Below are 27,996 nucleotides of genomic sequence, written 5' to 3'. Positions count from 1 at the left end.
GGCGCTTCAGATCAACACACTTTATTAAGCACCCATAGCAATTCAGCCTCTGCGCCGGAAACACAGAGATGAATGAGACGCAGTCCCTACCCTCTAACGGCTTACAGTCTAGTAGGAGAGACCAATCAGCTTTTGGCAGATTACGATTCTGTGGATTAAAGTAAAAAAACTTTACAGGCTCTCCCAGAGCCCCTGACCCAGCCTGGGGCTTCACATGGTGCTTGAGCTGGGAGTCATCCTGCTGCAGAGAAACAAAAGGTATTTTAGGTAAGGGAACAGCACAGAGAAGGCACGGAGGCAAGAAACAGCCTGGTGCGTGAGGACTACACGGAGTGGGTGGCAGACGGGTGGCAGATGGTGAGCCTGGGGGGGGGGCATGCTGGAGAAATGCCAGGATGGGGCAGTGCATCATCCCATGAGGGGCCTAGCATTACCCACAAGGGAGTCGTCACCGCATTCTGGCCGAGGGCTTCAACCTCAGGGAGAATCCTGTCTGAAGGTGGCGGCCCTTGGTCCAGAACTACTTCCCTGGTCTGCGGAGCAGGTTTAAGTCATGATGGGGCGTGTGCTTGGAGAGGGCTCAGGCCCCAGGGAACCTCCCAGCTTCAACAGTGCCGATGGCCCCAGACAGAGTGCCTCTCACCTGCACCCCCAAGAAATTTACACAGTTTCCTATGGTTGCTTTCATGGCCCATCGTGGATTCCATTCGGTAGGCGGTACAGCGGGAGGGGCCCGAGGGAAGGTGAGGAGGAGAATCTACTGACAGAGGGCTGTTTCTCTGCCTCAGAAGGGATGCACTCCAAAGAAGGGTTGGGCCGGTGCAGGGCTCAGCCCAGATTCAGAGGGCGTGCGTGCTGAGGGCTCCAGAGGAAGCAGGATGCCTTTGTTACCTGCTTCAGCCTCTGAGGGGATGGAGGCCTGGGGCCTCCTGCGCTGGGAGCGGCCGGCTAGGGGGAGGGCAGGAGGTAGCGGGTGAGCAGGTAGAGGAGGCTGGCGATGCCCGCTAGACCCGTCAGGACCCCCAGCCTCAGGGGCAGGTACTCGAGGGAGCGCTCCAGCTCGCCATGCAGGAGGACGACCTGGCGCTTGGTGAGGCTCCACTCCCCCGAGTTGTCTAGGACGTGGTGGGCCATGTGAACCTTGTCCTTCAGGGGCAGCTGGGCCTTGATCCGGGCCTCCGCGTCCTCGCGGTTCAGGCCGTTCCGCCGCATCAGCCGTGCCAGCTGTGTGTCCCGGTCACTAAGGACAGGGCGGGAGGGCTGCTCAGGCACTGTGGGCCCCAGCCTCCCTCCCGCTGGCGGGTGACAGGGACGGGCCACCCCTTCCCTCAAACCTCTTTCGGGTCCCCGGTCAGGGAGGGGTGCTGCCCCCACCTCACCCCACTCTGTGAGGACCCCCGGCAGTATGCCGGGCTGTCTGGACTCCTTCCCGGAAACAGGAGGGAGAAGGGCTGCGGCAGCTGTTCTCTGCCATCTGGGGTCTCGCTGCGTCGCCATGAGGCCTGAGATTTCCCAGTTATAAGATGGGAAGATCCGGTCATCTGGCATCAGCCACGTCCTGGATCCCTGGGTGGGTGACCTTTACTGAAAAGCCTGTGCCTGCCAGCCAATCGCTTCCTATAGTTCCCCTGGGACTTGGGCCTGCTGCATCCAAAAAAGCTTCCTGAGCCCCCACAAACACCCGTCTCGTTGCCTCACCACCCCCACCCCTTCACATTTTGAGCTGGGGGTGGTGGCTGCTGTGCTCGATGCCACTGACAGAGTGGGACAGGCAAGCCCCAAGGTGCTTCCGCTTAGAGCGAGGACTTGAGAGCTGGGTCTGGTCCTTGGGACAGCACCAAGCACCTCAGGTTAAGCCAACCACCACCCAGTCTCCTGGCTCCAAAAGAAATTCAAATAAAATTAAATTAAAAATAAAATAAAATAAAGTAAAATAAAATTAAGTAAGAAAAAAAGGGGTGCCTGGCTGGCTCAGTCAGCAGAGCATACAACTCTTGATCTTGAGGTTATAAGTTTGAACCCCACATGGGTGTACAGATTACTTAAAATCAAATAAAATCTTAAACAAGCAAACAGAAACCAAAGGAAATTCAGGGAGTATGTCTGTTGCCCCCTCTGATATTATCAGGTAGGTCCTTCCTCAGGAAACTCCAGCTTGCCTTTGGCTACACAGGAACCCTGGGCTGTCCTCTGGGGTCACCTCGAGCCCCTCTCTAGCTCTGCGGCTGCCTGAGCCCCTCAGTGGGGACAAGAGGGTGTGGGCCACGGCAGCTCTTCTCTGCCACCTGGGGTCTCTCTGCCTTGCCACTCGGCCTGAGTTCTCCCAGTTGTAAGATGAGACGATTGAACACTACGGTTTGGTCTCTACTTAGGTGTGGCCTAGACCAGAGGCCCTCCTGGGATGTGTCTTCCACTGACAGACACAAACTGAACACTAGTCAATTCCAATGGCATTCAGAACAGAATGCTCCAGAAAATCATTTCTGGCAGGCTGATAAGACCTGTAGAGGGGCACCTGGGTGGCTCAGTTGGTTGAGCATCCAGCTTCGGCTCAGGTCATGATCTCATGGTTCGTGGGTTCGGGCCCCGCGTTGGGCTCTGTGCTGACAGCTAGCTCAGAGCCTGGAGCCTGTTTCAGATTCTGTACCTCCCTCTCTCTCTGACCCTCCCCTGCTCATGCTGTTTCTCTCTCTCAGAAATAAATAAAACATTAAAAAAAAAAATAAAAAAAGACGACCTGTAGAAGGATGGCATCTAAACTGGCCTTAAAAAATAAATAGGACTTCTGATTTCCTTTGTTATGAGGACAGGGTCCTGTCAGGGTTGTGGGGCCAACCCCTGCCTGGCTAAGAATAAGGGCTGGATCTTAGTCATGGATGCTGCAAATCTGGGGCTGGGTAAATCTGGGTGAAAGCAGGCAGGGGGCTCAGGGCCACCTGTGAGTGCACATTCTTCAGAAGGTGTGGCCTGGATCAGAGGTCTTCCTGGACTGGGAAGGCAGAGCTCCCTACAGCCCTTCCTGGGGCTCAGACACAGCCCCATGTGGTTAGTTTAAGGAGTGATGCTATTTGTGGTAATAGGATTTTTACCCAAACACTCCGCAATTGGTAAATTCCTCAAAAATGGGAATAATCATGCTTCAGTATAATCACACTTTGGTAAATGCCCCATATTATTTCAAAGGCACCAGGGACAGTCTGATAGTTAAAGGAATCCATCTTTAGTTTTGTAAAGTGTAGATCTCTTTTATGAAAAGCAAATACTTGCTCATTCACATGTCTCTGGCATCTCTCAAGTGTCTGAAAGTGGGGTGTGAACAGCACCAGGTTCCAGCAAAGGTCCCTCTGGCTGATGAGCGGGCCTGGAGGATCTGTAGAACAGGCTGGATCTGGGGCGCCGGGGCGGCTAGGTTGGTTAAGTATCTGACTCTTGATTTTGGCTCAGGTCATGATCTCAGTTTGTGAGTTCAAGCCCCACATCGGGCTCTGTGCTGGCGGTGCAGAGCCTGCTTGGGATTCTCTCCCATCTCTCTTTCTCCGCCTCTACCCCACTTGCTCTCTCTTTCAAAATAAATAAATACACTTTTAAAAACCCCAGCTAAATCTATAGAACCCAGGAGCCACAGCTCTCTCTGCTCTTAGCCAACAGACCAAGCTGGAAGGAAAGTGCAGTGAGAGAAAGGGGCAGGTATGGAGTCTTCTGGTGACTGCAGATACGACCAACCAGTGTCCTCACCTGCACTGGAAGATTCCCCCTATCCTTTTCTGATCCCTTGGGGGCAAAGTTCCAATTGTATTAAGACCCCGAGAGAATACTTGGCTTTGGTTGATAGTCTTTCACAAACAGGAACTAAAGAACCCAGAGAGGTTGCAGGTTTACAGGGGAGACGTAGACCAGTGGGGGAGCCGTGAGGGTGCCTGAGCCCTAAGTGGCAGGCTCGGTGGGACGCTGTGGGGGAGGGCAGGGTGAAGCTTAGGGCATGAGCACTCCGGGCCCCACCTCCTGTGTGCTAGCAGCCTCCCACGCACCAGTCTCTGGAGAGCCACACTGTGCCCAAAATACCCACAAGAGCCCAAGTGCCCACTTCTGTGTCTGTTGTACTGGTGGGTGGCATCCAGGAAGCTTCTGGGAGGCAGAGACGCCCTGCAGCCTCATCTACTCTCTCACCCCACTGGGACTGTGACTCATTTTCTCTGACAGTTTGATCTGGCTCTGTTTGCCAAACCTATATTCTGGTTTGCTTCATGTCCTGAGGGATTCTGGGAACAAAGCTCCTTCCTTAGCTGGACTCTGACAGTTGGCTCCCAGCAACCGTCCATTCATAGGTGCTGCCAATGGGTGACCCGGACACCCCCTCGAGAAACTTCCCCCTCAGGTTTTCTCTTCTGTAACTCAGAAGTATCAACTCCTGCTGGAAGGTAAATTGAGTGAAGTAATAAATGTGGGAGCTGTCCGGAAAATTGAGAAGTGCTAGAGGAGGGAAAAGGGAGCCCGTGACTAAACAACATGGTAGCTCAGGGCATCGGGGCTGAAGTGCCCCCAACAGCCAGCAGGGGGAGCCCTTCCCAAGCAACCAGAGAAGCCTGGGGGCCTTGGCTTCCCACACCTACCTGGGGCATATCTGGGTCAGGCACAGAAGTCGTACCTGTAGGCTCTGGACACAACCACCCCAACCCCCTGCACTTCCTGGTTGCCCAGTGGAGTCCGGGCAAAGCGATGTGGGCCGGTTCCCAGGGCCCACCTTTCCAGCCTTGGTCAGGCCTGGCCATGCCCCACACTCACCAGTACACCACCACTGTGTGCTTCATGTACTTGAGCAGCTTCTTGGTCTCAAACAGCAGGGGGATATCCAGAATCACATAGCGGTATCCTGGGGAGAAGCCGGGAAACCTACAGTTCAGTTTTGCAAACACTACGTGTTAGGTCCATGAGCAGAGGTGAAGCTGTTGGTCCCCACCACTGAGAGCTCGCTAGCAAGGGGGAGACCTTGCAAGGGTAGGCATAACCCGAAAGCTAGCCGGTTCCGATGCCATTCGTAACAGAATACTGCAGTCACTCTTGACCAGATGAGCAGGGAAGAGCTTGCGGAAGGGACAGTGTTTGTACCAGCCCTGAAAAGCAGGTGGGACTTTGATACTTGAACATGAGTGTTTGGAGGTGAAGGTTCTAGGAATGGGGAACGGCAAAGCATGCGGAGCAGTGAGGTTCTGCTGCTCTGGCCGTAGAGGCCTTGCATGATAGGCAGTGAAGCTGGTGAGGTGATCGGGGCGTGCCCAGAGGATTGAGTTCGCCTTGACCTTGGACCTAAAGAGTTGTTATTTGTGAGACACAGCCAGAGTTGGAGGAGACTGGGGAGTTTCCAGGAGGAACCTGGCCCTTTCTGCCCTGCTTCACCCATCTTTGCTAAAACAAAAACAAAAACAAAATAACAACAAAAAACCCCAAAACACCAGGGGCAGCTGAGTGGCTCAGTTGGTTAAACATCTGACTTCGGCTCAGGTTCATGGGTTCAAGCCCCGCGTTTCGAATTCTGTGTCTCCCTCTCTCTCTGACCCTCTCCTGCTCACGCTGTCTCTCTCTCAAAAATAAATAAAACGTTATAGAGAAAAAAGACCCAAAACACCAAAACAAAAGTGTGGCTCCCTGCTGAAGAGGGGTCCTGCATGGCGCTCTCTACCAGTTCTTTGTGAGAGGTTCACATGCGGGCAGCAGCCATAGCCCCAAAAGAAAAGAGGCTGCTTTTTGGTGCGACAGGCAGCCTCCAGCCTGAGATGGCAGAGATGGGTCTGGAGGTGGTGGGCGGTTATGACTAATAAAACAGAATGTGCTCCAGTGAGGGAAACGGCTTTGGCTGGCCCTCCCAGTACAATCCAAGGCCAGTCAAGACCCACAGTGGGAGGGCGTGTGCCCAGGCTGCCCACACAGGAACACCATGAACTGCACACTCCCAGTTCCCTCCAGGCCAGTGTCTACTGGGTATGTGCAGGAAGCTGGCGGGGGTCCAGGAGCAGTGCGAGAGAGGGATGGGCGCTGCCTCTGCCCACAGATGCCTGCCTGGCTGGGATGGCCTCCTGCCGCAAACACTTCCAACCACAGAGCCAGACACACGGCACACCAGTTCCAGGGGGGTCGCAGGGAAACTGGTGCTCCAGGTGACGCAGGGAACAGGGGTGACGGCCCAGGCTGCTGGTTTTCCGGTTCCCCAGGATATGGTGCTCAGGAAGCCCAAGGAAAACCTTCAGCTGAACGAGGGGGTTAGGAGAGTGGGCTCTGATGACGCGCTTGGGCTTGCAGCCCCTCCCTCCCCACTTTCCCATGTGACTTTGGGCCCCTTCACAAATCTCATCTGTGAGCGAAGGCTACATCCCTCACGGGGAGTGGTAAGGACCACATGAGCGAAGGCATGTAAGCCACTCAGCGCCTCCTCACCCAGACGTTCCCCAAGTGCTCCATTAATGATGGCTCTTATTACCACCATTCCCTGGAAGAAGGGGGGCCGTTCAGTGCCCCCGTTCCCCTTCCAGCTCAGAACAGGAGCCAAGACCAGACCCTCTCCAGGCCTCTTATCTCCCTTTCCTGCTCTGCCCCCCCTTCCCTCTCCCCCCACTGTCCTTTCTCCTCGGCCCCTCTCTCGGGAGCTCGCGGCCAGCTCTTTGGTTCACCGGCAAAGGGCTATTCAGCTGTCACATCCCTCCTGCTTGATAAGCTCTGCAAACTATCCTGACTCTATTAAGACATCCGTCTGCCTACACAGAGACCTCCCCAACAGCTGGTGATCTTATCTGACGTTTGATTATACCAACTTTGACAGTTGTATTTGTTATACTCATCAGGGAAAAACTGGGACTGTGGAAGCCACAGCTGTCATCCCCATTTTTCACCTTATCGAGCTGAAAAGAGCTTTCTGGCTTTTATTTAAGTGGTGGTGGTTGGGGAGAGGGGAGGCTGGGTGGATGACACAGCAGGGGAACTTTGGAGCGGGTGACATTATCCGATGCTTAATTTCAGAAGGGGAGAGCCGCCACGGCCTCAAAGCCCTGCAGATGTACTTGCAACTGGCCGGGGAGCGAATGCAAAAGGGCAGGATTGAAAGGCAGAAGGCCTCGCTCCTGGGTGGTGGACAGGCTTCGCAGACGCAAGAAGCAGGACAAAGGCAGAAGGAGTCCAGAGACTCCCCTTGACGGGGGAAGGAGGGAGGCCTGCGGCAAGGTGCAGAGATGCAGAGCAAGCTGGTCCAGCAGGGAGAAGGCCTGGAGCCCACCCTCACCCCGGCCAGGGCAGGGGAAAAGGGGTAGGGGTGGGGGTGGGGGTGAGCAACATTATGGATGTCTGTCATCTCTTTCCTTCTGAAGGGAGGTATGGGCCAGAGGAAGTTGGAACTTCTCCCTACCCTACATGAGAACTTGATGCACAAGAGAATAAAATAAGGTGTTTGGCCAAGATCATAGTGCAAAAGCCAGGAGAAAACCTAGAAGGCTGCCCCATACCCTCCAAGAAGGAAATCTCTGCATCGTGATTGATGGTGGGGACACAAGCAGCCAGGCCTTCCACTCCGATGCCGCCCACATTCTGCCAAAGGCCGGTGGGCAGATCTGCAGGGTCCTTCAGCCAGCTTTCCGGCCTGATCTCAAGCCACTGCTCTCTGCTGGCGACTGACCCCATCCTGCATATCAGGTCGCCCCTGCCCAACACCAGCCTGGAGAACAGGCCTGACATCGTGGCTATTGCTTGGGGAAGGCTGATAACCTCCATGAGAAGGCTCCTGCCAACTGAGCACAGACTCTGGCTTTTCGTTCTCCTTTCTTTCAATCCTGGCACGTGTCAGAAACTCTCTCCACCAGGCCCCAGAGGATTATCCCCTGCTTACAACCCCCCACTCTGCACCTGCCCTGGCCATTTGGGACCCTCCCCAGTGTCCAGTCTGCAAGCTTACTTTCCCAGGCAGCCCAACCAGCACCAAAACTGACTTTGACCGTGGTTTATACCGTGCAGTGAGGGACAGGCACTGATGTGAACCCGGTTCCCCTAACAGCTTCTCGAGGTTGGCATTATTATTAGCCTCACTATGGAGAGGACGGGTTGGCTCACTCAACAAAGTCACACAGTTAGACGCTGTGAAGCTAGGACTTAAGCCCCGGTCTCCAGACTCCATTATTCATCAGCTGGTATTACTCCCATCCCTGCCAGAAAAATCAACTTACTTCCTGGGGATCACGGCTCAAAAGCCTCAAGTGTCTCTTCTCATTCAATTGTCAACCTCTTTAAATGCTGAGGGACATATGCACCTTTCCTCGGGGGTTGGCACAGGGCTCTGCGTGGGGGGTGCAAAGGAACAGCGTGAACTTGGCAGCCAGGACAGCCAGCACCTCTCTCCGTGGCCAGCCTTTCTGCAGAGGAGGAGGGCCCTGGCGCTGGAAGGAAAGAGCTCGTTGCACCTGTCCCAGGCCCTGGGTCTTACCTCGGAGGAAGTACTTGAAGGTCTCCTTCATCATTTCCTTGCGGATCTCAGGGTGCGTGATGGTGTTGAGTAGATGCCGCCGGTCGGGCTGGTTGAAGATCAGGTCCCCCAGGACCTTGCGATTGATGTTACCATTCTCCAGCAAGACCTCAGTGCCAAAAGCCTCCACAATGCGCCGGTGGGCAGGGTATCCTGGCTGGACGACTGTGGCATGAGGAGGGGGGCTGGGTCACTCTCCAGGGCCTCCAGGCCAGCCAGAGGCCCCCAAATGACTAGGGGCAAAATGATGGGGGAACCCAGGGGTGCCTCTTTCAGTTGGAGCGAAAACAAAACGAGAGGAGGGAAAGCAGTTAAGGAAGAGAGTGCACAGAACCCCTCATGTTGGTCACAGGGTGAGGTGTAGGAGAGGGGAGAGGAAACGGGGTGGGGAGAGGGGCAGTGTGGGGCAGGGAGCAGGAAATCAGACCGGGCCTGACGGAAAAGGCTGTCCTCTCCTCTGAGGCCTTGAAAGGACTTATAAAAAAGTGAGACAGGGGTGCCTGGGAGGCTCAGTCGGGTCAGCGTCTGACTTCAGCTCAGGTCATGATCTCACAGTTTGTGAGTTTGAGCCCCGTGTCGGGGTCTGTGCTGACAGCGCAAAGCCCAGAGCCTGCTTCCGATTCTGTCTCCCTCTCTCTCTGCCCGTCCCCCACTCCCTCTCCTGCTCTTTCTCTCAAAAACAAACATTAAAAAAAGGTTTTTTTTTAATAAATAAGTTAAAAGGTGAGACAAAGATGAGACAAGATGGCAGAAAGGGGCACAGGGGAGCTGCTGGGCACAGTCCCACCAACTTCCAACTCACCCTGCCGGGCGATGACGTCAACGTCAACCACAGCACAGCCCAGCTGCTGGAATACCTGGATCACCGAGCTCTTGCCTGAGGCGATGCCCCCTGTCAGGCCCACCAGGAACATCTTCCCAGGAAAGAGGAGGCCAGCGAGAATGCAGAGCCGGGAGGCGGGGAATTACCGGAGCAGGGCACGCTTGGCCAGCGGGACGGCCTGCCCTGTGGACGACAGCAGGGCCTGATAAGTGTCACGCCTGCATGACCTAGGGAGAGGGAGGCCCAGGAAGGGAAGAAAGACGCAGCCTGCCCATGCAGAGTGTGGCCTTCTGAGCGTGGGGGAATCTGGGTCCATCCGAAGACAGAAACTGCTTTCAGGACAGGCCTCCAGTAGCCTTTAGAAAACACTCACAAACTAGGTGAACCAACACAGTATAAATTTAGCAGTCAAAACGCTGAGTTGGCAGAACCAGGTCAGGTGCTGCCACGCACAGTGTTTTCTGGAGGTGGTGGTACCCCGCTGCAAGTGAACTTCCCATAGGAAGGGCACACCTGTCCCTCCGTGGCGAACCCAAGGCACCTTCCAGGTGCCCACAGAGCTGCGCCCTCTCTGGCCTCCACTTTATAGTCTGGGACACTGAGGCTCACAGGGTCACAGGGGAAAATGCCCTCCCCCCCCCCAGCGTCCCCCCCCCTCCCCAGCACCAGCACTAAGACCTTCTGGGTGGCTAGTATCGACTGAAAAGAATCCTCCCTCTTCAACCAAGAAGTGGTCCAGACGGGGAGCTCAGCGGAAGCAATGGCTTGGTGGCCATTAGGCCTGAGGTTCAGAGGGTTTGGATCTTGCCCACGAGGGAAGGATGACAGGCTGCGGGAGGGAACTCTGAGCCTGGCCTTGGAACGTGCGGCTCCCTCAGACGGAGCAGCTGCAGCACCGCGGAGGTGAGGTGCACGGGCCTCTTCAGATCTGGTTCCTCCGCTCACAATGCTCTGCAACCCTGAACAGGTGGCCTGTCTCTCGGAACCTCAGTTTTCTTATCCATAAAACAGGAGGGGGGCAGAACCTATCTCACAAGGCTCTTTGCTGACTGAATGAGGAAATGCACACAAAGCCATTTGCACAGTAAGTGTCTTGTAAAGGAATTGAGGATGGAGACATAGGATGGGAGGCAGGGGCTGAAGTCACACTGCGAGGCACAGAGATTAAAAAAGACGTTCATGAAGTTACGTCCCCATTCTTGCAACCTCAGACTATCTCACAAAAGACTTTTTCAAAATAAATGTTTATATATTTTTGAGATTGAGATTGAGAGAGAGAGAGAGAGAGCGAGCGCACAAGCTGGGGAGGGCCAGAGAGAGAGGGAGACAAAAGATCCGAGGCGGGCTCTGTTCTGACACCAGACAGCCTGATGCGGGGCTCGAACTCACAAACCGCGAGATCATGACCTGAGTCAAAGTCAGATGCCTAACCGATGTTCCACCCTGGCACTCCACACAAAAGACATTTTTAAAGCCATGCTGCATTTTTGGGGAGTAAACAGGGTCACCACATCTTGGACTCTGTCCCCAGGCTGAAAGAAATTAAAGTGAAGGCCAGGTCTCTCCCACCCCTCCCTCAGCATCAAATCACTTCTCTAGGACCTTGAAATCTGTCATGGGATTTTTTTTTTTTTTTTTATAATGGCAGATTTACTGTTCTAATTGCACTTTGCTTGAGCTTATACCGAAATGAGTTTGCTTCCCCTGAGGACACACCAAGTGACAGGGGAGACAGCTGCTCGGATGTGGGTGCGGGGGGGACTAGCCCAGAAGTTTAAATCTGCCCAGGCTCGCTCTTCCAAGGCAGCCAGGGGCGGAGAGAAGACAATACCCACCAGAGTCGTCATCCAAATGGAGAGACCTAACTCAGTTATTAAACCATTTATGAAGCAGCTCTCCTCAATCTGGGGCTGGAGTCGCCCCCAGGTGGTCTCCCTCCAGCTTACTTAAAGAAGACTTAAGGACAGGGTTCAGTTGTCAGAAAAAATATTTTGTTCACTCAGCTGAAGCTTTGAAATGGAAAATCCAGCAACAACGGCACTATAATCCCAGCTCTGTGCTGTTGTCCCTAAAGCCGCATGATTGCTTCTCTGCAGAAGGCCAGTCTGAAGGGATGGGAGTGGCACCTGAGGACAGGCGGTGGCTGAGGGAAGGCGGAAGGCCCAATGACCCACTGCCTCTGACCCCCTCATTGCTGAAAACAAGCTACTGTCCCCTAGTCACCCGACTTTGCCAGACATGGCTGAAGGGGCCCAGAAGAGCATGTGACCTCAACTCTTGCTCGTTCACAGGCCCAGGAGACACTCTGTCCCCCTCCCCAGACACACTGGATCACAATCTCTAGCAACTGATGGGCACCCGGGAGGCTCAGTGGTTGGATGTCTGACTCTTGGTTTTGGCTCCAGTCATGGTTTCACGGCTCACTGGGTTTGAGCCCCACAATGGGGTCCAGACTGAGAGCGAGGAGCCTGCTTGGGATTCTCTCTATCCCTTCCTCTCTGCCCCTCCTTCACTTGTGCATGTATGTTCTCTCTCTCAAATAAATAAACTTAAAAAAGAAAAGAAAAGAATCTCTAGCAATGGAGCTTCCTTGGCAGTTCTGCTGCATCACAGGCTTGGGATCGACTCTAACTCTTCATTAAGGACCAGAGAGAGGAAGGGACTCACCCAGGGCCAGGGCTACTAATGGAGCCCTGAATTCCATTCCTACCTCTGGGTCTAGATTCCTGCCTTAACGTACTAAGGGAATGAAAATTTAATTTATCTTTAGACTTAGACAAAATAAGGACAGTGAATATGGCTATATGCAGATTAATTCAGAGCCAAAGAAAGATGATGTCTAGATGACCATACTGGTGCTCTCCCTCTGCAGACCGGCGTGACGTCTTACGGAAGCCACCAGAGCAGAGATGCAAATTCCGGGCTCTGCTCTGTCCCGGATTCCCGGGGCAACCTAATGAATTTCTTCCCTTCTCTGAGCCTCGGATGACCATCTGTGGAAACAGACCAACAGCTGCTTGGCCTCTGTCAGGAAGGCCAAGGAGATGGAGGAGCACATGCTGGGGAGGCCGTGGACCCCTGGCTGAAGGGGGACGGGCCAAATAACAGCTGTTATAGTCCAATAAGCCCCTCTGAACTCCTTCCTTCATCAAGCGCGGCCTGAGCGCCTCTGTGCTTTGCAGCTCTGCACCTGGGACTCCCAGGTAACCGAAGGAGAACTTAGGTCTTGCCTCTCGGGAACACTGGAGGGAGAGACAATAACAAATGGAACCAGCCAGGAAGGACAGAGCACCAACAGGTGAGCCAGGGCAGTCAAGTGGTACTCCCCCTGGAGGGAGATGCAGCGAGCAAGGGGCCAGTCCCCCTCCAGGCTGAGCCAGGAGGAAAACAAGGCTGAAGTTTCAACGGACTCTGAGTCTCACCCAGAACCATCTGGTAGCTCCTTTCCAGGCACCCAGGGACAAGTGACCACCTCTTTTCCCTCTTCCTGCTCTGGCTCACAAGTGCTTCTCCAGAATCCACTTATTTCCCCTCCTTCCACTGCCATTCACACGCAGGCAGCGGGAACCTCACAGCAGCTCCTAAGCCTGGTCCTGATCTGAATCCCCTGTGGAACTTCAGAAAAGGTCCAGAAACCCAGGCTCCACCCTAGCATCCCTGGCAGCTGGGCACCAGAACCGCTGCTGAAATGGAAGGTCATAGACTGGATGTTGAGAAGCCCGGGTCCCAGCCCCTCTGCACTCTGCCACAGAGCTGTGTGACTGCCGGAAGCCTTCCAATCAGCCTGGCCCAGACTGCAGACCCCACCTCCGTAAATAACAAACAACCGATTCCCCAAAAGTCTGCCCCTGCCTGAGCCTCAGTGTCCACACCTATAAGAAAGGGGCCGATGCTGACAGGGCATCAGCCCCAAGGGACGCTGTTGGGCATGCTGGGGCTCTCTTTCTCCGTTCTGTGGTTCAGCACTTCCCAGAGCTGTCAAGAGATGCCCGCCTGGGTGACCAATGACTGACAAGACCGCTGGTGGCCTGGGAACCCTCCTCCTCAAAACCAAAAGCTGTTCCCAGAGCTGGCTTGGCTGGAGGAGGAAGGACGACACTGAGTCCCATGGTAACAGAGAAAAGCTGATGCCTAGTACGAGAAAAATGGAAGCTGGATTCTGGGAAGTAATCCCAGTCCTGCATTCACGAGCCAAGGCGGGACTCCAGGCCCGGGGTGGGGGGGCCACATCCAAGTCCTTTCTTCTCCCTTATTCTCCCTGTCCGGAGAAGGGCAGCAGGGTGTAAAGAAAAGGGTCATGGAGGTGGGGTCTGCACCCTGTGAAGTGAGGATCGAATTCTGTGCTCCGTAAGTGGGGGAGGGGTCCCTTCCATTGAGGTTCCCCAAGCCTGCCTTTCATTTTTTACCTCTTGGGCCCCAACGGCCCAGAGAAGATGAAGAAAAAACATTCAAGGAGGAATAGTCTTGGGGCCCCTGGCTGGATCGGTCAGGGGAGCATGTAACTCTTGGTCTCAGGGTTGTGGGTTCAAGCCCCACATTGGGTATAGAGAATACTTAAAAATGAAATCTTTTTTTTTTCTTTTAAAGTCTGTCTTAGAATCTTCTCTGGGAGTGTTTCTTAGGGAAAAATGAGAGTGGGCTGCTGGCTACTCCATGGGCCTCCAGACCCAAAACCCCATGGCCCTGTGCTGCCTCCACAGGACCCACCCTATGAACCTAAGTCCCATCACCCTGCGCCCAGACCTCTGCAGTGGCCTCTTGACTTGACCCTCTAGTCCCCTGCCTGGCTTCTCCCAAGGTGGCCAGGGTCAAGGCTTAAAGTGGACTTTTAATCACGTCACTTAAAACCTTTGGGACGCCTGGGTGACTCAGTTGGTTAAGCGTCTGACTCTTGATTTGGGCTCAGGCCGTGATCTCATGGTCGTGGGATTGAGCATCATGCTGGGCTCCGAGCAGACAGTTCCAAGCCTGCTTGGGACTCTCTCTCTCTCCCTCTCTCTGCCCCTCCTCAACTCGTGCTTGCTAGCTCGCTCTCTCTCAAAATAAACAAATACGCTTAAAAAAAAGAAAACCCTTCACTGCCCTCTTCCGTCTCCTCCTAGCCTGCTAGCTTTGACCTCTCTGCCCCCACCCCCACCCCGTCAGGGAACCTGCTGCACGCCTGTCTTCTGTCCCTGACCGCAGTCTCTTTCCCACCTCACAGTCTCCATGTACAACACAGTTCCCCTGTCACCACGCTTACCTCCTGGCTAACTCCCCTGGGTTTATTCCACATCCATTGAGCCAGTCAAGCTCCAGGCACTGCTCAAAGCAAGAGTGCCTGCCCCTTCCAAGCGAAGCCTCTACGTTACTGTGGGAGGGGCGGGTGTAAACAATAAGCGCCCAATGTGTGTGACGATGAGGACCTGAAAGCAGCCAGAGAACACACCACAGCTCCACTCAGAGCAGTTCTCCCCCCTCCCACCCCTGCCCCCGACCACTCTCTGCGCCATTCTTTTCCTTCCCTGTACCCATTGTGTTTGTGCAACTGTTTTCAACGTGTTGGATAAAATAAGCCCCAAGAGGCCACCAGCCATGTCATTTGTGCCCCTTTGTCCCCGGTACCTAGCAGAGTGTCTGCTGTCTATCCACCAGGTGGATACTGGTACCCAGGTGAGTAATGCTGGTCAAGTTACTTGACCATTCTTGGACTCAGTTTCTTCATCTGTAAAATGGAGCTCATGGCACCTACGCTGAGTCCCTGTGAAGAGGAGAAGAGGTCATAGATGTAACGTGCTTAGAACAGTGCCAGCACTCGCCAATGCTCCCAATTAGTTATGAGAAAGTGTATGAAAACTCTTTATAGGGTGAATGGCTTGATGACTCCACGACCAGGGAAGGGAAGAAAAAAATGCTTGGGCTTGCATTCTCCCATCAGTGGCAAGGGGGAGGCTGGAATCGACCTCCCAGCCTGCTCCCTTTCCCATTAGGACATGCTGCTTGAAGCCAGTAAATCCCTCCTGGGGTGGGGGTGGGGGTGGGAGGAAACAAAACACCCAATGGGTTAAACAGAATAAGAAACTGATACCTGAATGGACACTCTTTCTTTCCTCCCTTGGGAGAGCTCAGGACTTAAGTTGGAAGCAAGTTCTGTTTCTTTGTGTCTCCAAATCAACACCCCCAACCTGCTTGTGCTGGGGCCAGGACCGGACTCCCTCATTAGCTTGCAGCTGCCTTTCCTCCTCCTGCAGCCTCCCAGGATTTAACACTGGGCATGCCTGCCCTGCCAGACACTTCTCCTTCGAATCGCTTTCCAAAAGGGATGTATCCATTTTGCTCCAATGATCAATATAATCATTCATGAAAACGAGTCATTCCCCGCCTTGGGACCCAATTATTTTCTTGTGGAACCAGTGGTTGCAAAAATATATTGTTTTCCAGTTAACTAGTAAGTGCTATTTTTATCTATGCTTTCCCCACTCCTAATCTTTCATTATTGGTGAGAGGCTGCTGTTTAAACCTGAGTCCAAGTTCTCATCCGCTAGGCCTATTAAGTCACTACCTCCTCCAAACTGCCAATTACCTGGAGGGAGCCACAAGAGAAGGTGTTGGCGGTAAGTCCTCCTCTCCCTTCCCCTCTGCCAACACCAAGGGGAAGGGAGGGAACAGGTCACTCTTCTCGAGCACTCTCCGAGCACAAGCTATCAGTCCAGGGAGCTTCTATGGGCGGGCAGAGAGACTGTTTGCACTGGACTGTGTTGGTGCTTATGCAGAAAAAGGATCACAGGGAATACAAACTCTCAGGGGCTTCAGAGTCATGAGGGCCTCAGCTGGGGTCTCAGCCCTGTCCCTTAACTAGCTGTATGGCCTTGGGCAACTTCAGCATTGTAGGCTTATTCCCTTGCATTAAAAAAATGTGATTAATGACGACTACTCATCGGTTTTATCAGGATTAAATGAGATGACGTATGTATGTCACCGTCACCTCATCTTCCCCAGTGCGTGTGACACTTCACAGTCATTGCAATCTACTCCACCTCCCCAAAGGGCACCTGCACCTTTTGGGTTGCTCAGGCCAAAACTTGTGGTGTCCTCCTGGCCCGACACAATCTTCATCCCACCCACTAGCGCCCCCTGCTGGCCCTGCCCACCCCGCATCTGCACAACCCTGCAAGACACCACCGGGTCCATCCATGGATTACTGCAGTAGCCTCTGAGCAATTTCCTTGTTGCCACCTTTGCTCCCCAAGTGTCATCTCTTCACAATACAGTATCTGGTGTGAACCTTTAAAAATGCAAGTCCAGGGGCACTGGGTGGCTCGGTCGTTTAAGCACCCGACTTTGGCTCAGGTCATGATCTTGTGGTTCGTGAGTTCCAGCCCCTCGTCGGGTTCTGTGCTGACAGCTCAGAGCCCAGAGCCTGCTTCAGATTCGGGGTCTCCCTCTCTCTCTGCCCCTCCCCTCCCCATGCTCTGTCTCTCTCAAATGAACATTAAAAAAAATTTTTTTTTTAATTTTAAATGTTTTATTTATTTCTGAGAGAGAGAGAGACAGCATGAACCGGGTAGGGTCAGAGGGAGAGGGAGACACAGAATCTGAAGCAGGCTCCAAGCTCTGAGCTAGCTGTCAGCACAGAGCCCGATGCGGGGCTTGAACCCACGAACCGTGAGATCATGACCTGAGCCGAAGTCGGAAGCTCAACCGACTGAGCCACCCAGGTGCCCCCATTAAAAAATATTTTAATGCAAGTCTAATAATTTCGCCCCTCTGCTCAAAACCCTCCAATGGTTCTTCTCTCACTCAGAGCGCCAGCCAGGCCCTCACAGGTTCTACAGGGGCTTCGTGATGGCCACGGACCTCTCTCCCCTTGATCTCAGCTCACCCTGCTGCTCCTTGACTGTCAAGCACACTCCCACCTTGGGCCTTTGGACATACTGTTCCTTCTAGATGGAACGCTCTTCCCTCAGAGAGCTGCTGGCCTACTCCCTCGTCTGCCTGACAGTTACTCTATCAGAGACTGTCCCGAACAGCACCCCCATTTCACTCTCTGGTCTCTTCACTGTTCACTTTTCTTCACAGCACTTATCAACTTAGCACCACTTGACATATTACATATCTTCACGTTCATTTATTGTAATCTGCCTCTACCCAGAATCTGGGCACTACTGTATCCAAGGTGCTTAAAACAGGGCCGGACAAGTAGAAGGCCCTCAAAAAGTATCTGCTGAACAAATACATAAAGCATGCAGAAAAGCGTCCAGCTCATGGGTGAGCAGAAACTTGACATTAACTATTTTAAAATAAGAGCCTATCTGTTTCAGAAAGCCTACTATGGAAATCACAACATCTTTTCCACATCACTTCCCGCTCCTACATTTCTGGGCTGACAACTTCTTGGGCTCACAGATGAGGAAACTGAGGCAGAAAGTATCTGGGAAGGTGTGGGTTCCAGTGGGCAGGAAGTAGAGTATAAGGAGTACCTGCCCACCATTTGAGCACCATCTATGTGCCAGGGACGTCCCTCATCCTGTCTAATCAACACAGCACCCCAATGAAGTCAGTTCTTTGGATCTTTCCCATTCTAAAGTGGAAGAAATGGAAGTTAAAAGAAGTTAGAAATCTGCCCATGTATAGATCCAGGTGGTCTTCACACTGGGGACTGAGAACCCCTGGAGCGTGCAGGAAGCTCTTCAGAGGGGCACAAAGGCACAGTGTAGGAGGAATAAATTTCCACCTCAATGCCCATTGCCTCTTCCTCTGGAAACAGACCAGCTTGGGAACGTGTCTTCATCCTCTCCCTTCCCAGGTCCCCCTTCACCCTCCCCCACCTCCTAGGTTTCAAAGAAAGGTACAACTAGCCAGCCACCCATGCCAAATCTCGCCATGGTGCCCTATCCCTAGTACGAAATTACTCTGGCACCATCAAGGGGCACTTTGAAACATCAGTATTCGTGTGGCTATGTGCCCGCCCAGAGCGACAACATAAATCCTCCTGCTGAGTCAGGTGGTTTCCAAATCTTTGCCTTCAATAGTTAAGGAAGACCTAAAAGAACTGTCTGCTGGCAGGTCATTAATAATTGATTTCAGTGACAGCTCACTGTGATATTTTGACCCATAAGTCAGAGGGTGTTCAAAGAATTGAATAATATTACCACAACAAAATGCCTTCAAGTCCTGCATGTTTATACATGAACAGACTTTTTCAGTGCTTATAGACATGAATCAAACCTCTGCTCATTCTAGCAAATATACGTGGATGCACACATGAACTTTAGAAAGTTCTACTCAGCTTATTAAGAGAAGCGTTTCAAATAAAATTTAGGTTTTTGACAATTGATCAAAACCAGTTGTTTTGATCGATTGTGTATTTTACAATTATAAAAACCCAAGTCAAAAGAAATTGTTAATATTATGACCACAAGACAATTTTTGAAAAAGTTTTACTTTTAATATTTTTTGTTGTTTGTTGCAGAGAAGTAGGATGACAAACCAAAGGCCTTCAAAATCTGTTATACAAGAAAAAAATTCTGTGGAGGAAATTAGGTGAAAATATAAGTTCAAGGAAGAAAAATAACAATGTAAAATTTCAAAGGTTAAATAAAAACTGGTTTGTATTTTTTTTTCCCAGAGGATAAGGGAAATCAAATCACTATGGTATTGAGATTCCATTGCACAGGTTTAAATGCCTGATGTAACAGTTTCCTATTTAAAGTGTCAATATTCACAGTTAACCAGAAATCATATTCTTTGCAACTACTGAAACTTCTAGAGAAAATTTTTAGTTATCTGAAAATATGCCAGTGAATAGTTTCCAAAACAAACCAAAAATCCACTGCTTGCCTGCCTTCAGTTATCGACCCTAATCTTTTCTCCTAAGGCAAGGCACCAAGGAAGGATCTGAACCCTTTAAACATATTACCCAGGAGGACAGGTTCAGACCTGGCACAAGACAGAAGAGGATCCGGTGTGAACTTAGGGCCCTGCTCAGAGAAAACCACCCCAACCGGCCTGTCTACTTTGCATTCATCAGCCAGAGTGCTAGCATTTCGCCTTTTCCCAAGACCTAGATCTGCACCCAGTCAAATCCATCTGATTTATTTAGGTAAAATCAGCCATCACCATCCCCCAATAAAGAAGGAAGGAAGGAAAGAAAGGAAGGAAGGAAGAAAGAGAAAGGGAGGGAGGAATTAAGGAACAAAGAAGCCAAAAACCCATATTGAAGGCTTCTATTTCCTCATCTTTAAAATTAGGACTTAATGTCAAGATTCATTCGGGTGATAATTTTCCCATAACTAAGGGAGAAAGAAAACTTCATTAGCTGACTCAAAGACAACGGTACCAAAGTCTCCCCTGGGACCTAAGGGATGGAAGCAAAGCTGGCGGCCAGGTCACCCTCTTTACAAGTGGAATCAGTGGAAATCCACCATGCCGCCCAGGCCTAATGGGGGTGAGGGGAATCTTCGCTAATAGAGGGAAGCGGAGATGATGATCACTCACCAAAACAGCAGCTACCCAGCAAAGCACTTTCAATCCACCCTACTTGGTAAGTATCATTCCCGTCTTCCAGAGGAGCAAACGGACAGTGGGAAAGCTACTCGAGTTCACATAACCGGAAGGGGCAGAGGCTGGACGCAAAAATCAAACAGGTCTGACCACAAGTTCTGTACTGACTTTGGACTGAATCTGCGTTTGAAACCACAATCGCTGCCACGATTTCGGTTGTAAACCACGTCCACAGCTGTAAATAGCACCCTGTTTAGTAGGGCTGTTGCCAAGGCAACGAGCCATGGATGCAGAAGCGCTCGCCCCAGGGTCTGCTACATAGTACGTGCTCAACAAATTGTAGCCAAGGTTGGGGGGGGAGGCGCGTACGGTGTGCTCCATCACGCAGCACGCCCGGTACCCCCTCGGGCGGTGGTTCTGAGCGCCCAGAGCCAGGCCGGGCGCCAGGACGAGCCCTGGAGGCGAACTCGGCTTTCCGAGCCGGAAAGAACAAAGCGACCCTGGGGCGCCACCGTCACGCCCCCCCAACCCCGGCGCAGCCTTGTGCACCCCACCCCCTGCCCGCGCAGCGCGCTTCGTACCCGAGCCCTCTGACCCGGCCTGGGCCGCCGCCGCTCGCCCAATCTCAGAGGCGCTTACTGGGTGGCTCCCGGCAGGCAGGCGGGGCCTCGGGAGCGCGCGCACGTGGACCGGACGTCCGGCCGGCGGAAGGGGCGGGCGGGGCCGGAGGGGGTGGGCGGGGAAGTCGCACGGTCCGGGATCGCTGGGCAGCACGAGAGCCCCGTGGCTGCTCCGAGGTGGGAGCCAGAGCGCATCTAAGCCCAGGAAGATAACCCCGAAAGTCCTAGTTCCAAATTCAGGCCTTGGCCATCACTCGCTGTGCTCCCCTTCGCAATGGCTACGGCAAGTTTACTGAGCACCTTCAAGCTACAGCCACCTAAGAGCACTCTATAGGCATTAGCTCATTGAATTTTCACAGTACTTGAGGCGGGTATTGTCACCATCCCCATTTCACACAAGAGGAAACGGATTTTTAGAGATTAATCCATTTGCTTTCTTACAGTATCAGTTGGTTGCAGAGCTCATTCTGTACAAACAAGCCTAGCTTGTCACTCTACTAGATGATCGCTGCTATGCTGCTTGTTGAAAGCATCGGAAATACAGAAAAACATCTAATAGTGCTTCACATATTGGTGGTCCTTAATTACCCTGCTTCCTTTCCCTCTCTCTAAACTGTACCTCTACTTTCTGCTTCCTTTAAGGTATTCCTTTAAGGAATCTTGTCTGTTTCCACCACCAATAGCCTCAGTGCCTAGAACAGTGCCCACCACAGTAGGAATCTGATACACTGAAGGATGAAGTAATTCAACGTTTTTCTCTGACTACTCCAGTCCCTGAAACCTTTCTCCTTAATATCAACAGCACCGGCTGCCATTACCCGACAAATAGGTTTCTGTCTCATGGTCAAAGGGCCCTTTTGGTTCAAACACCAATCCAGTGTTTGGAATCTCCTCCACATCATCTATGGGGTCTATACTTGGCCATGTCCAGTGTCAGGAAACTGTCTTTCAAGATAACTTCATGATGTTTTTGAAGTCCAGTCCTGGCAGTAAGAAAGTTTTTCCTTCGGTAAGACAGTATCTCCCCTAGTTCTAATCAGTGGGGTCAGGCGGAACAATTCTAATTCCTTTTCCATAGGGCCAGATCTAATGGCCCTGTTCCCTTCTTAGAACCAAACAATTTACAGATAGCCTAGCTTTGTGGCTGTCAACATTTCCCCTACTCCTGACACATCAGAGGGCTACACGGACTCCCATCAGTAATCATGGCTGCCATGGCAATGACAGGAATAGGACTCTGCTTTCCCTCTTTCAAATTATCAAGCTCTTCCTGAAGCATGTTGTTAGGAAACCCCTGCAGATGATCCTGCTTCTCCTAGATACTGCCTTATTGTATCTGGGATCTCCGGCATACAGGCCAGGGGCTTGTCTTTTAGGTAGGCATCCTTGTGGTTCAATGGGCCAACAGCACGTTCATCTCTACTCTTCATCTCTGCTGAGATGATCCCACAGGATGGTTGAAGGATGCAGCAGGGGCTTCAACCCACGCACAACCTTGAAATTGAAGCTCCACCTTGGCAGTTTGGAGGTGATGCCATTGACAATTTTTTTTCAGCTCAAGCACATAACCTCCTTTATTCAGGATGGCAATAATAAAGTGGCTCTAGCTGCTTACACGGTCTCACTTCATCCTGACGATGACCTGTATCTCCGTCACCTCTGTGTCCTTGGCATTAAGGATGATGCATGGAATATAGTGCCACTTCAAGTTGTTTGATGAGCAATGCTCTTAGTCCAAGAGAGATGACTCCTTTGACTCCTGGGTCTTTGACTCTTGGTTCTTGAAATTAAACTACTTTCCTTATGTTTATTTTAAATAAATATTAATATGCAATTAACTTTATACCATACCTTACAAATACCATTAATATTTATTCTTTATTAAACAGCTTAAAAAAATACTCTCATAGGTTGTCACCAGCGGAAGATAAAGTCCAAACTTCTTAGCCTGACATTTAAGGCCTTCTGTGACCTGGCCCCTGGGCACCCCCTCTGGACATTATGTCCTATTGTATGGTCTCCCTTGGGAAGAACCCAGGAGTAAAGTAATTTAGTTATTGCACCAGACTTTGTATTAAAACACCAGGTGCAGGTCTGAATTCATACTAAGTAGCAGTGAAATTTTGGACAAATTCTTGAACTTCTTCTCTCCTTGTAAAACCGGAATGACAATTGCCCTGTTCATTGGACAGCATCAAAAAAGACCGTTGATGATAGGGATCAAAGCAAATAGTGTGCTGGTACATTCTGTGAGCAATAAAGCACCATCCGAACACAATGGGTCACCATACTGTGTGTTCTGTTCTCTGCCCTTTACTTGTAACGTTTCCACAGCTGAAGCTCTTATCCCTTCCTTCTTGCCACTCATACATTAAGGAATCCAAGAAATATATTTTGAAAAAATATTTTAATGTTTATTTTTGAGAGAGAGAGTTAGCAGGAGAGGGGCAGAGAGAGAGAGAGAGAGAGAGAGACAGACAGACAGAATCCAAAGCAGGCTCCAGGCTCTGAGCTGTCAGGACAGAGCCTGGTGCAGGGTTCCAACTCATGAACTGTGAGATCATGACCTGAGCCAAAGTCAGACACTTAACCGACTAAGCCACCCAGGTGCCCCAGGATTCCAACAAATATTAATTGAGGGCCTACGCTGTGCTGCCCAAGGGATATAGAAGTGAGGAAAATCCAACATATTCTCTGCCTTCATGGAACAGTGTCTTCTCTGGGGGACATGGCTGCAAACTGGATAACCACACAAGCAGAAGTAAAACTGCAGCGTGTTTCCAGCTCAGGGGTGGATCCACACAGCCCCCAGAAATCACAGTGAAGAATCCAGCACTTCAGTTGCCTCCAAGGCCAAGTTCAAAGTCTGCTTTCTCCAGGAAGCCCTTCCTAATAATGTTACTCTAGAGATCTGCACCCCCTGCCTTACCCCAAACTTCAGTTAACTTATCTAACTCATTTAATCATACCCAGTCAGGCCTTGTTATTTTGTCCTCAAATTGCACCCACTTTTCCCAACCTCACTGTGCGTGTCTTCTGGGCAGGGAATGACTGGCACTATTTTTTCTTTTAAAGAATTTTTTTAAATGTTTGTTTATTATTGAGACAGAAACAGAGCATGAATGTGGGAGGGGCAGAGAGAGAGGGAGACACAGAATCCAAACCAGGCTCCAAGCTGTCAGCACAGAGCCTGACGCGAGGCTCGAACCCATGAACTGTGAGATCATGACCTGAGCGGGAGTCAGACGCTTAACCGACTGAGCCATCCAGGCGCCCCTGGCACTCTTAAGTCCCATAGATTTAAGCTACGGAAGGCTGGACCCACTGTGTTCCAGGCCCATGTGTCAGGGACTGTCATAGGAAGGAAGGGTGATACCTTTTCTAAACGTGAGCTCCAGAGAACCAAAGACCATTTCCCTGTCCCTTATTCATGACTGAGCTCACTAGCTCTGTTCTTCTGAGGACAAACACTCCCTTCCTTAGGACAGCCAGGCTGCTGCCTAGTATGATCTTTCTCCAATAAAAATTTGATCGTCTCTCTCCCCAGCAAAAAATCTTTAACAGTGGGGCACCTGGGTGGCGCAGTTGTTTGAGCATCTGACTTCAGCTCAGGTCATGATCTCACGGTTCCTGAGTTTTTGCCCAGGCTTGGGCTTACTGCTATCAGCATGGAGGCTTCTTCGGACCCTCTGTCCTCTCTCTCTCCACACCTTCCCCCGCTCAAAAATAAATAAACATTAAACAAAATCTTTCAGGGATGCCTGGGTGTTTCAGCTGATTAGGCATCCAACTTTGGCTCAGGTCATGATCTCACGTTCTGTGAGTTCGAGCCCCGCATTGGGCTCTGTGCTGACAGCACGGAGCCTGGAGATTCTGTGTCTTCAGATTCTGTGTCTCCCTCTCTCTCTGCCCCTCCCCCACCCACACTCTGTCTCTCTCTCAAAAATAAATATTTAAGAAATTTAAAAAAAAAATCTTTCAGCAGCTTCCTAGAGTCTTCAACCCCCTCAGCATGGCATCCACATCCCTTCCTGGACCAGCTCCTGACTGCCTCTCCAGTCTCCACCTCCACAATGCTCATATCATTCTTGCTGCAGTAGCTCAAAAGCACCCCAGTCTCAGGCAGCTGGACTCCCTCCAGCCCTGCCCTTCCCATTTGACTGCCTCTCCTTTGAAAACTCAGCTCAGCAGCTTTTTTGGTCCAGAACCCCTTTCCCTGGGTTAAGGGTCCCTCCAGGCTCCTGCTACATCTGGTGTTCCCGCGGTCTTACACACTGTGCTGTAATTGTCAGTCTGGGTAGCTACCAACTTGTGGAGTGAGCCCAGGCGTGTCGCTCTATCCCTGATTCTCTACTTCCTGCCATTGAGCCTGGCATGCGGTGAGTGCTCTGAGGTGTTGAATAAATGAACCACAACCTGGCTCAGGCCCCCCTAGGCCCATTAGAAGAAACAGATCTCGGGCGTGCTGGGGGGACGGCAAGGGCCTTGGTCTGTGACCGACATTGTGAGAAAATTCCTGACGATCACAGGTAATGCTGACTTCCCGGGAAGGGAAATAATTTAACAGGTATTGACTATCTTAGACACTTGGTGTTTTCCCAGCATTGTCTCATTTTATGTAAGGACACTGAGGCTCAGAGAGGTTGTAAGTGACTTGCCTAAAGTCACTCATTTAGGTAGAGGTAGAGCCAGGATTTAGAACCCAGGGAGTCAGATTCTGAGGGAGTCAGACTCTGAAGCCTGTTCTCTTAATCACTATACTCTACTGTCTCCAGTAATAACTGTGAAAGGATAATGGAGGGATCCACAGCAGGAGTAATTTCCAGAATTTGTGGCGTTTCAGAGGCACATTCTTCAGCCACCCTTGGGCCCTGCTGCACCCCACTGCCTTTGTATAATGCTTCTGCCGGAATGGGGAGGCTAGAAGAGCCGGCACAGCTAGATGGAAGAATCCTGCTATTTTAATCTGATGAGGCACTCAGGGAGCCAGGAATGTTTACCTTGGAAAAAGGAATTTTAGGGAACCAGCCATAAAAAGAAGAATATGTAACAGTTATCTAGAGGGACACAGGATTACGTGCTTCCACGTGACTCCGTAAGGCGGAGCTTGGCCAACTTTTCACCAATGGAGCTGTCTGAAGGTGAAAGGCTCTCTGTTACAGGGGAGTGGGGAGGCACACATATGAAACCTCTTGGAATTCCAAGAAATCACCGCCAGACCCAATTTAGGACATTCTGCACTGCACTGCTTTTAGTGATCATTCTGTTCCAATGTGACTAAAAAAAATCACACGTGGCAATATTCAGTTTTAAGTGGTCATTTTAGGGGCTCCTGGGTGGCTCAGTCAGTTGAGCATCTGACTTCAGCTCAGGTCATGATCTCGTGGGTTCAAGCCCTGCATCAGGCTCTGTGCTGACTGCCAGCTCAGAGCCTGGAGCCTATTTCAGAGTCTGTGTCTCCCTCTCTCTCTGACCCTCCCCTGCTCACGCTGTCTCTCTCTCTCTCTCCTAGAAATAAATAAAACATTTAAAAAAAAATCTAAAGATCCTGAGAGAGAGGACATAAATGCCCTTCAGGTCCCTTCAAACTCTGAAATTCTCAGAGGTGCTGGATTCCAGAACTTTGGGCTGGTATTTGCATTCTGAGTGTGGACAATCACATTGCCTGTCTACCTCCCAGAAAGGCTTTCCACTGAGCAAACTCTGCTCAAGTTTTTTTACGTGAGTGCCTATTCTCAGCACTTTTTTGTTTTTTTAATGTTTTATTTATTTCTGAGAGAGAGAGAGAGGCAGCATGAGCAGGGGAGGGTCAGAGAGAGAGGGACATACAGAATCCGAAGCAGGCTCCAGGCTCTGAGCTGGCTGTCAGCACAGAGCCCGATGCGGTGCTCAAACCCATGAACCATGAGATCATGGCCTGAGCTGAAGTCGGATGCTTAACTGACTGAGCCACCCACGCGCCCCTCTGCTCCAGTTTGCAGTAAAATATAAGGCAGTGTCTTTCTTAAACTTTGTACTATGAATGGCAGGGTCCACAGTGGACCCTATCGTCACTTTTCCTTGGTCATGTTTCATTAGCTTTCATTCAACCTCTGCATATCCATGAGAAAAGAAAATACAGAATTGGGAATTAGAATACCAGATATGGGTTCTGTTTCTGCCATTAGGTCTCACTGTGATGTCACTCACACACACACACACACACACACACACACTCTCTCTCTCTCTCTCTCTCTCACACACACATTTTTGGCAAGCCTAATTTCCTTCAAGTCCCCTTCCCTACCTACTTTACAAGGTCACACGAGCTAAACCACGTGAAACACTCAGAAGTTAAATCCATCTAACACATGTAAGGCTTCATTATTATTATCTTTGACTTCCCCCTTTGGCCTGCAGCTGCATACAAGCACTCTTGGTCCTGGAGAGAGGAGTGTGGGTGACACTTCTCAGTCTGAACGGGTGTCTTTCCCTTCTAACGTCAGATATAAATGATTAGGGGATTATCTGTTGTTTTGGATCATATTTACTTCTGCTCTTGCTACTGAGAAAAATGAAGAACTGACAATATTTAGCGCTTTGAGTCAGACGGGAAGTGTTTCTTCCCACTTCATCTTTCTTTCCATGTTGAAGAATTTCCCAAAGGCAAAGATCATTTCTTTTTTCAGTCATGGAACACTCTGATGATAAGAACATGTCCTTCCTGTACAATCCCACAATCCAAACTGCATGGGTAATCTCTAGAAATGGGAACCAGATCTTCGGGCGCAGGCCTCAAGGTTCAGGTGCAGTTACTTAATCACAAGGGTGAGACCCAAAGGATTGAAGCATTCAGTTCAGTCCATGATAAACATAGATTAAGAGGTTACAACTACTTTCTAATAACTGTACCAAACAATGGGCCTTTTGCAGTGGTAAAGAATTCAGAGGACCTAAGGGCAGACAGATCCAAATCTGAATACTGATTTTGCCACTTACTGGCTATGGGATCGTGACATTTACCAACCAACCTGGGCTACATTTCTTTCTCTGGGGGATAACAATACAATGCACATTCTAGGCTTGACGAGAGGATTCCATGAGATGTACGAAAATCCTTAACAACAGACTCTGGCATATAAGTGCTCATTAGAGAGTAGATGTGGAGAATGACAGGGACATTGTGTGAGCTTCGTGGAGCCCCAGTATCTGGAGGCCAAGAAGCGGCCAAGCTTGGCGGAGCAGTCAGGTCTCCTGACTCAGGATCAGTGCTCCGCACACCACAATCCACCACTTCTCAAGGGGCCTTGAACTACCAACGCCCAGGGGACGCCCAGGGTCAAGAGTGAAGAAAGGCGGCCAGAACCAATCTGCCTTCTTACAGCAAAGGCTCTCCAAGAAGGCCTGACGCATTCAGGCTCCCGGTGGGTAGCACCCGCAGCGCTCAGTCCTCACTACTTACCCGGGAATGGTAACGGTCCTAAACGGCAGCCAATAACGGCTCACCTGTGGTTCAGGCACTAACAAGGGCAGGCTGAGGTCAAACCTTGGATTTTGGCGCCTCATCCAGAAATCCTACTTCTGCATCGAACTAC

General features: G+C 51.2%; 1 protein-coding gene across 4 annotated transcripts; it reads right to left on the bottom strand.

Moving 5' to 3' along the window:
* Window positions 1-5: 5 nt before the first annotated feature.
* Window positions 6-27,994, bottom strand: DCAKD (dephospho-CoA kinase domain containing). 4 transcript variants are annotated; one of them, XM_039220064.1, is made up of 6 exons: window positions 20,384-20,467; window positions 9,300-9,503; window positions 8,459-8,662; window positions 4,783-4,870; window positions 1,141-1,240; window positions 6-948 (listed from the first exon to the last, which is right to left on the bottom strand). In XM_039220064.1, the coding sequence occupies exons 2-6, from the start codon at window positions 9,409-9,411 to the stop codon at window positions 829-831; spliced, it is 624 nt and encodes a 207-aa protein (XP_039075995.1). In that variant the 5' UTR covers window positions 9,412-9,503; window positions 20,384-20,467; the 3' UTR covers window positions 6-828. The 4 variants fall into 4 exon arrangements, with proteins under 4 accessions (XP_039075995.1, XP_039075993.1, XP_039075991.1 ...); XM_039220062.1 differs by lacking the exon at window positions 20,384-20,467 and adding an exon at window positions 27,864-27,994 and having other exon boundaries at window positions 853-1,240; XM_039220060.1 differs by having other exon boundaries at window positions 853-1,240.
* Between the last annotated feature and the right edge of the window lie 2 nt (window positions 27,995-27,996).

This window comes from Hyaena hyaena, unplaced genomic scaffold (assembly GCF_003009895.1).
Source record: "Hyaena hyaena isolate Hyena2069 unplaced genomic scaffold, ASM300989v1 scaffold_856, whole genome shotgun sequence".
Classification (NCBI taxonomy): Eukaryota; Metazoa; Chordata; class Mammalia; order Carnivora; family Hyaenidae; genus Hyaena; species Hyaena hyaena.
This window is presented reverse-complemented; position numbering and strand designations above follow the sequence as displayed.

Excerpts from the sequence above, each read along its gene's own strand:
- DCAKD (XM_039220062.1), bottom strand. The coding sequence starts at position 9,411 with ATGTTCCTGGTGGGCCTGACAGGGGGCATCGCCTCAGGCAAGAGCTCG. Across the intron at positions 8,663-9,299 it reads TGACGTCATCGCCCGGCAGG|TCGTCCAGCCAGGATACCCT; the intron begins GTGAGTTGGAAG and ends CTCATGCCACAG. Across the intron at positions 1,241-4,782 it reads CACACAGTGGTGGTGTACTG|TGACCGGGACACACAGCTGG; the intron begins GTGAGTGTGGGG and ends CCCTGTCCTTAG.